At 38.7% G+C, this 9,645-nt stretch overlaps 1 protein-coding gene across 1 annotated transcript; it reads left to right on the top strand.

Annotated features, from left to right (window-relative positions):
• The first annotated feature begins 728 nt into the window (after window positions 1–728).
• LOC139710890 (probable G-protein coupled receptor 21) lies at window positions 729–1,847 on the top strand. The gene has a single exon (XM_071622813.1). It carries the CDS (start codon window positions 729–731, stop codon window positions 1,845–1,847), a length of 1,119 nt encoding a protein of 372 aa, XP_071478914.1.
• The last annotated feature ends 7,798 nt before the right edge of the window (window positions 1,848–9,645 follow it).

Below are 9,645 nucleotides of genomic sequence, written 5' to 3'. Positions count from 1 at the left end.
TTACAATGTCATAACCTCCTTACTTTTAATCCGATATCGATCAAATTTTCACTGTTGTGCATATAAAAATGTACTCTTTCCTTTCAGACTACTTTTAAGTGGTCCGATTAAGATCCTAAATACTTATCTACACAACGCGTGGGGTTTTTTTTACGTTACTCATAAAACATTTTTGCTTTTTTTTTTTAATCCACGTTTGACCTCTAATTGTGAATTGTGGGGTTTTTTTTTCAACTTGAATGTGGATTATTATATTCATCACACATACGCAAGCGTCATAATAATCATTCGTTTGAACTGATTCAGTGTTTTGAACTAATTGATCTTTTTCAGAGGACAGGCGGTGGATCAAGGCCCAGTACCTACTCCTAGATCTGCTGACCAGATGGTGCGTGCTGCTACATAAGGAGACAGATTCATACAGGCCTGTCCAGCGACAGGCGGCTCTTACTACTTCGTGGGATGTTCCATGTTTGGAATGTCTCTGGGACAAATAATTATGGAGGCCAACCTTCCAGGCATAGCATGACACACTGCGATACATTCTGTAAAGATATGCCATTGACGTGTAAACGAAACATCGTGCTTGAGGTTTTGTTTAATGGCGGATGTCCAGACAATGTTTAAAACTGCGTTGACACATCGCACCTCAATGTGTTAATACCGCAGATTTTTTTTGGTCATGTTTATTATTAATTTCTCTTATTAATCGCTCTCCCTGCTTCGAAATGGCAGACATGGAAATGCAGTCAGCGAGCACCAGTGATGGTAATTTTTCGTACATCTTCTTCGATTATTCGGATTCCTTTGCTAACTCGACAGATATCAAAATGATGCATCAACCGAACATCGCCCTAGCGATTGTCTTTGGGCTGACAACCTTGTCGATAGTCGTGTCCAACATCATGACGCTCACCGTGTTACACAGGGTTCCCACTTGTTTTGAGGAAGTGCCGCGCATCATATTCCAGACTTTGGCTGTCACTGATTTGTTGACGGGGCTACTGTGTTCAATGCTAAGTTGCCTGTTCTCGGTTGCGCCACACCTGCAGAACGCCTTAACATGTAGCGTCCGAACTATGGCTTGTACCACCTGCATCAATCTATCGGCGCTCGTCATGGCCTTCGCGACGGTCGACCGATATATCGCCGTGACGAAACCGCTGCGATATCCATCTCTCATGACGACGAAACGCACGAAGATCGTGATAGCTGTGCTGGCATCGATAGCTGCAGGAAACGGACTGCTCACCAATATCGGTGCGGATTATAGCTCGAACGTATGCGTGTCCGATTTTACCGCAGTCGGGATCGGCATTTCGTTCAGACCTGCGCTGCTGCTCATCCTCCTGATACACTACTCCAGCATTCTCGTTGCTGCAATCGCGAACTTCAAGGTTATTCGGATAGCCCTACGCCATTCCAACACCATTGCAGAGCAGTATCTGGCTGCGCGCGCCTTTCGAGAGCCGGCAAACAAATCAGAGGCTGCCGATCCCTTGCCATTTTCCGACGAAAATAAAACGGTGATCAAGAGGGGCATCTGGACCGTTATCATGGCGACTGTAATGTTTTACATCGCGGTCTTGCCTTGGAACATAATGACGTCACTTCACTTTGCCAAGCACGTGAAGATTCCACCTCCCTTGCGAATGGCTGCCGCTCTTCTGATCATCAGTAACTCCTGGTGGAATGTAATCATATATTCGCTCATGAACAGGACCTTCCGCCGAGCTGGCAGAAATATGCTGAAGAGATGCTGCAGGTCAAGGACAAACTTTGATACAGGGACAGATTCAGAGATGGATCATTATGCTGTGGAACATCGAGATGGGGAGTCTCTTTAATTCCATTTCTGTCGTCCGTAACACTCTTTTTAAGCAGCATCGGAGTCTTTGGTAGATGTAGATATGCTGTTTCGATCACTATAGTTGCCTCGTCTTAAAATGTATCAACCTTTCAAACTACTTGTCTGTAGTTAAATTTTTAGTGGCAAGTGATATGTCTTTCACGCCATAATGGCAGGTTACTCGTTTTAGTATCTCGTGTTCGTACCGTGAGCAATATAATCCAGGTGCTAATATTGTTGGATGCCATCCATTGCCGTTAGTGTTAACATTGCTATGATTGTATGAATTGTACAGAAATATAAACACAATGACGGTAGAATGCGACTGCTTTTTTCGTCCCGTATAAACCTGTAAACGTGGATGACGTATGAATTACCAGCTTTAATTTCCGACGCCACTATGTTTGGGCGATTGTTGGCTAGCGATCATCTCTTCCAGTTAATACTGAACGTTTTTCATCAAAATGATGATGATGGCGTTGTAAAGAATTACTTGCAGTCATTCATATAAGTGTTTTCAGTGATAAAACGATATTATCATGCATGTCTTTTTTTACTATTTAGGACGGGTCACCCTGTTTACGTGATATATCGCTCTTGCAATTAGGGGTACCTGGTAGCGAGTTTTGATGGGAGAACAAAACAAAACCCCATGCACTATGTACCCGTCACTGTTTTTCAAACTGCGTCAAATCCACTTGAACCTTCTTCAGAATGTATTTTGTGCATGGCGTATATAGCAATTTTCCTGTCTATCCGGATCTGTGTGTTTGGACAAAAATATCACAACAAAAACACAGCATTGTAACATTGCGCTTAAAACTGAATAAACTCTTGTGAGTAGAGATTTCAACGGACTGTATGACGAGAATAGTCTATAAATACCCAGCTTTCACCGGATACCAAACTGATAAACTCGGCCCGAAAAAAAGGGTCCTCTGTTTTTTCCTTTCTCTCTCTCTCTCTCTCTCTCTCTCTCTCTCTCTCTCTATCCAAACAGACACCCACCCACCCACACACATACACACACACACAAATACGTATACATATGCAAATGCATATACATGATATATACATACTTTATTCATATCTGTATGCTGTTTGCTCATTATCCCTTTCTGATCAATTGTCTAGGTGTTTACCCTGCTCTTGAAATTGCTGTGAGTTCAGTAAACAATGCTGCTTAAATTGCCACAAGGGAATGAAGCACAATGAAGAATCAATGGAAACAAATTGCAATTATTGCTGCAACATTTGCACTACACTGACGCAGTCCCCCTCCCACTCCCCTTCCCCTCGGATCCCCCCCCCCCCCCCCCTCCCTCGTCGACTCATCGGGGGTTCTTCATCTGGTTATATAATCGGTATATGACAAAGGGTAATTAGACGATAACATAATTATTCTCTTAATGAGGTCTCAAGAGATGATAGCCAATGGTTAAAAGGAAATGACTCGTACAGTGTTTTTGTGTGGTTTCAAACTGATCTCTTAGATTGGTAATTGCAACGCATTTTGTGAGAATGGTGCCATGAAGAGATCTTTTTAAATTTGCTTTGTTTTGTTTTTCGCTCCACAATCAACTTTCTTTAACTTGTTTATCTTGTTGTTTTTAATAAGTTTGTGTTACCGGACTCATGACGCCATGCGGTTTTACGTATGTTGCGTCATAATAGACTATGTATTGAACTCGTGAAAGTACGAAATAAAATAACAGAAATACTTCACTGCGTCAGCCTGCTGAATGTTGTTATCATTATCATATTATATATATATATACATATATATATATATATATATATATATATATATATATATATATATATATATACATAATATAATTATGTTATAATATGCACGCGCTGCACGCATTGCGAATATACACACGCATAATATATATTATATGGGATATATAAATCTCACTCTCTTGTAAATATATATATATATATATATATATATATATATATATATATATATATACAATGTATATGCAAACAACAGTAGGGCCTACACATTAAAGTATGAATTGATTGCCAAAAGCTTAAAGTTTAAGAGCAAACGAAACTACAATTTTGTCTGTATCAAGTTCTGGCCTGTATTTGTATCAATGCCATGCGAACCATCACTTCCTATAATCTCTAAAAAAAAATCGAGTGAAAACATTCACTCTTAAAAGAGTGAATACAAAAAAGAGTGAATTTAGAGTGAAATTGGAGTGAATTTTGAGTGAAAATGTTCATTTTCACTCATTTTGGAGTGACCTCAGGGATCACTCGAAGATTTTGGAGTGATCCTTGACGTCACTCTAAAACGAGTGAAAATGAACATTTTCACTCAAATTTCACCCAATTTCACTCAAAATTCACTCTTTTTTGTATTCACTCTTTCAAGAGTGAATATTTTCACTCGATTTTTTTTAGAGAGTACTCATATGATTTTATAGCATTACAATACAATGTACAGTACAATGGTAACATTATTGTATAGCGCTCTTAAAAACCTAAGTATTAACTATACTAAGTGGTAGTCCAGACTATATATATATATATATATATATATATATGTGTGTGTGTGTGTGTGTGTGTGTAGCATATATAATTTCGCATTATGTACAAATCTGCGTAATTTATTGACTCAATAAATTACACAAATCTGTACATGGTGTGAAATTATCTACTCAAGGACCTCAGAGGTCCTTGAGCAGATAAACCAATACTCTGAAAACCCCAAAACATGACACTGCACAAGGATGGTGACACAGAAGACTCACACATTCTAGTAATGTAGCACAATGTAATTCCATTACAACACTACTTTCTCATCAAGTTAACATGCTTTTTATACATCCGCAACGAAGTGGCGCCGGAGGCGTTATATGTTTTCGGGTTGTCCGTCCGTCCGTCCGTCCGTCCGTCCGTCCTTTCGTCCGTCCGTTCTTCCGTCCTTCCGTCCGTAATGAATTTTTGGACAGCGTAACTATAACCGTTTGAGGTATCCTAATGAAACTTGGCATGTATATGAGTTGGCGAAGTTGTGCTTATCAAATTTTGAGTGCACATGCTCAAGGTCAAAGATCAAGGGTCAAGATCAAATGCTGAAAATTTCACTACTTCCCCCATGTCTATGCAATGCTGGAAGATATTTTCTTAAAACTTAGTGTATACATGTATTGCCTGATAAAGATTATGTAGAGTTTCCGTCCGTGAGGTCAAATAATGTCAAAGGTCAAGTAAAACCGCTAAAATTTCACTTTTATCTCCATATCTCGGAAATGGTTCAAGGCGTCTCCATGAAACCCAGTGCATATACACGGAGGCTACTACCTCGCAGTTATTAGCTAGGGAATGTTGAGATCATGGGGTCAAGGGTCAAAGATCAAGGTCAACCCTCAAAATTCCAATATTTCCCTCATGCAATGCCTAAAGGTATTGTCTTGAAACTTGGTGTATACCTGTATTACCCAATAGTGATTTCTCTTGAATAGAAAAGGTTCGAAATGTTAAAATGTCAAAGGTCACGTGAAAATTCTATATTTCACTTCCTCCTCCATACCTTGGAAGTGGCTCAAGGTATCATCATGAAACTTAGTAGTCATAAATATTTATGCATGTACTGACTGACAGTGATTCTCTTGGAAATTTGAGGGTCATGGGGTCAAAGATCAAGGGTACAGGGCCAGGTTAAAAATATGAAATGCTATAATTTTACTGTTTGATGCTGAAATTGCACTTTTTCTCGATACCTTAGAAATTACTCAATGCATAAACTTATAAAAGGGTGAAGAGTCGAGTAAAAACCCTCAAATCCCAAAATATTAGTACCTGCTCTCTTAAACCATGTAATTCATTTTGGCCATTCATCCAATTAAACCCAATTCAGGGAAAGCGAACATTCGACACGTAAGAGAAAGACATGTCATTTTGATATTTGCCAGTTATATGAAACTGTTATCACACATTGTCAAGACGTACCATATAGACATATTGGGAGAACCATGCATAATGGCGGAGACATATGCCAGTCACCATAGCGACATTCGTTTAGCTTCCTTGAGCACCCAATCATGCACTCTTACGTGAAACTTTTTGGTCATCATCCTTGCTTATACCTTGATTTGTTATGAATTTTGAAAACATTCTTGTTCCTCAACCCCATTACTACAGATTCTGAAACTTTGTACTTTGTATAACCAATTTATGACCAATCTATTCGATGTTAAAAATCAAAAGTCTAAAAATCATCTCGAGGTCTCCTTTAAGTTGTTTCATTGTGCTTATCATCAAAAACGAAATAAAATGAATGATATTTTATTATGGTTGTTGCAATTACTACACGAAAGATATAGCAGCTTGTATAGGTTTGAGATGTGTTGTGAAATACTGCAAAGTAAGAAACTGTAACGAATACATTTTGGAAGCTCGTTCCAGAGTCAAGGAGCGCATGTCTGGAAAGTGTTGTCATTATCTGTGATGCGTGTCCTATAACAACATGGAGATTGAAAATACTAGTACATTCTTGCGTATTGTGTCTATTGTGTACAATCAATGGCTGTTTCTCACGTCTGTGGGGGAAAAAGAAATCTAGTTTCAAGAAATGAAAAACAAAAATAATGAAATAACATAGAATCAAATCGCTGGAAATTAAATGTACAAGACAGAGGCAGATCCAGAGGGGCGCACCGGGCGCGCGCCCCTCTTCATTTTTTGTTAAAACAAAATAAATAAAAAGGTCACAAAGAATAATTTTAAGATGGTATAACCACTATCTTTACTATAACACCGTCAACCCCCTTCAAACAGACAACACAAAATAACAGTTAAATGGGGACACGAATATATCGGATATGTTTCAAAGCTAATCTTACATTGCTGGTTCATTTGTTTCAGCTGAAATGAGTATTAATCATGTCCATGATATAACCACACATGAACACAGGACTGCGAGGCCAGGCCTACGTGTAACATAGTACGGCAAGTTTCAGACGAGAGTATACACTGATACGTCGTGTTTATACCAGCATGAAAACTCATGTCATCCATCACAAGGCTAGCTGTTTACTATACAGACGGGCTAGAAGAACTGCGCATGCACTGAAATAATTGCTGTCCCTACAAATTTAATCTTTATTAATTTGATACTGTTAGAATATAACCTACTTGCCACAACAGCAGTCATTTTAAGGAAAACAGGACAGAATAAAAAACAACTGAAAATGCATAACCCAAGATTAGGCAATGAGCATAATAATGATTCATTGTACTAATTCACGAATGGGAATCTTCTGTATGGTAGTGTATTGTATTAATGTTCGTGTGTGTGTGTATGTGTGTGTGTGTGTGTGTGTGTGTGTGTGTGTGTGTGTGTGTGTGTGTGTGTGTGTGTGTGTGTGTGTGTGTGTGTGTGTGTGTGTGTGTGTGTGTGGTTTCTTGCAGACTGTGATATTTGCATTATAATACAGTTTATTTACAGAATATTTACAAGCATGCACATAGCAATCTTAATACAAAATGAAGAACAAAAACTAGCCACTGTGATCAACCGTTAGTCGGTTTCGGAATGCTCCCACAGATGGCGCTGCAACAATTTTCTAAAGGATGGAGGACCTAGCCATGAGGTCGGAGATCTTAGATCGATCTTGTCTATTATGATGATTTCTTTTAGGGAATGTAGACATGACAAGATCAGAGATCTACAAGTCGTCTGATCATCTTCTCTGCGGGCTGTCGACATGACAAGATCTTCAATCTTGTTATACCTGGGGGTGTTTCATAAAGCTGTTCGTAAAGTTACGAACGACTTACGAGCGACTGGTGATCAGTTCTTGTGCTGAATTATGGAAATTCTGATAAATATAGTACATCAAAACTGATCACCAGTCGCTCGTAAGCTGTTCGTAACTTTACGAACAGCTTTATGAAATGCCCCCCTGATCATCTCTCATTCATTATGTCCAGGATCACGACATAATGGCAAAATGTGAGAATGATCTCGTCATGCGATCATCTTTTCGACAGGACGTACTACATACGACAAGATCCAAAATCTTGTCATCTAATCATCCATTCAGACGTATGTTGACATGACAAGATCTAATCTGACCATCTCTTTTACCGGATGTCGGGATTGACATCCGAGAACTTGTTATCCCATCTTTCTTAATGGATGATGTCGACATACGAATTGATTTTCTGGACGTCTGGTTGGAACTTTTAAACTCCCATAGTTTGGAGGTGCATGCAGCTGCGAGGACAAGTAAATCTAATTGCATAAAATAAAAATGTCAAGAATTTTGGTATAAATTACATGTGTACGCGGTTTGTAGGCAATGACTTTTTAATTTATTGTAACGTCACTGCTGTTTGACAAAGTGCCCCTGGACTCGAATCGAACCAAAGGTAATCTAAGGGTGGGATTTCACGGAGCACGCGAACGATTTGCGAAGGACGCGAATGACAAAATCCAACATTCGGAAAAGTTTTTCTCCGAATGTTTTCCGACAATGAAGCCGAAAACTATTCTTGCGCAATTTGTGCGAAGTTCCCACGACGTATGTGCGATTGTCGTGTGTATCATTGCTAAAGTACAGCATGTTACGTACACGAAGAACACGCGACGGAAATGCGAACAACGAAACATTTTCAATAATCATGGGAGAAAATGTAGCAAGGAGAGGTGGAAGCAAGAAAAAAATCAACTCAAAAAGCTTTCTTGAGTTGATTTTTTTTTCTTTCCTGTATTTCTCCTTTCTTTTTCTCTCATTTCTCTATCGTGTGTTTGCCTACATTTTTTTCCCCCTAGGACGTATCTCCACTAGTAAAGCATTTGTTCCTTTTTTTTTTTGCAGTTCCTCCAACACATAATCTCTATAGTTCAAATGAAATTTACATACTTAAAGGGAAGGTAAACCCAAAGAACAATGTGGAGTGAGTGAAAGCAGCAACATTAGTAGAACACATCAGTGAAAGTTTGAGGAAAATCGGACAATCGATGCAAAAGTTATGAATTTTTAAAGTTTTGGTGTTGGAACCGCTGGATGAGGAGACTACTAGAGGATATGACGTATGAGTGGACAACAATACAAAGAAAATATAAAGGAAATTCAACAAAAATTCACTTTTCTATAATTATGAAAGAGCAATGGACCAACCGCTTTCAGAAAGCAGGAAGAATAATTGCTACCCTTAACATATGTCAATATCAAGTTGATGGAATTTGTAATTTTCATGAAAAATGGATTTTTGCAGAATTTTCTTTATATTTTCTTGGTATTGTTGTCCACTCATACGTCATAACCTCTAGTAGTCTCCTCATCCAGCAGTTCCAACATCAAAACTTTAAAAATTCATAACTTTTGCATCGATTGTCCGATTTTCCTCAAACTTTCACTGATGTGTTCTACTAATGCTGCTGCTTTCACTCAATCCACATTGCTCTTGGGGTTTACCTTCCCTTTAAGATTGATTTTAAGTGTATTCTGCGATTTTTTCTTTTGTATATCAAATATTCTTTCTCTTTGCTAGTCTTTAATTTCTTTCGTTACTATAGTTGTTAATATTTAATTGTTTGATGTTTAGATGTATACTACGATTTTTATTTGTAGAAAACGTACAGGGCATACATCCCTCAAACGTGCGCTAAACGTTCGCGAGAATGTCTCAAAAGGTACGCGAACAGTTCGCGATTACGTCGTAAAATGATCGGAAAAACTTCGCAGATTTCGCGTAACATACGCGAGACATTCTCCGAAGTTTCGGAGTCTGTTTGGGGTTTCACGAACATTTTGCGAACATCGCGCGTG

Source organism: Diadema antillarum, unplaced genomic scaffold, assembly GCF_040938485.1.
Source record: "Diadema antillarum isolate AM-2024a unplaced genomic scaffold, OU_Dant_1.0 seq00001584_RagTag, whole genome shotgun sequence".
Taxonomy (NCBI): Eukaryota; Metazoa; Echinodermata; class Echinoidea; order Diadematoida; family Diadematidae; genus Diadema; species Diadema antillarum.
Note: the sequence above shows the minus strand (reverse complement) of the source record. Positions and strands in the feature narration are given on the sequence as shown.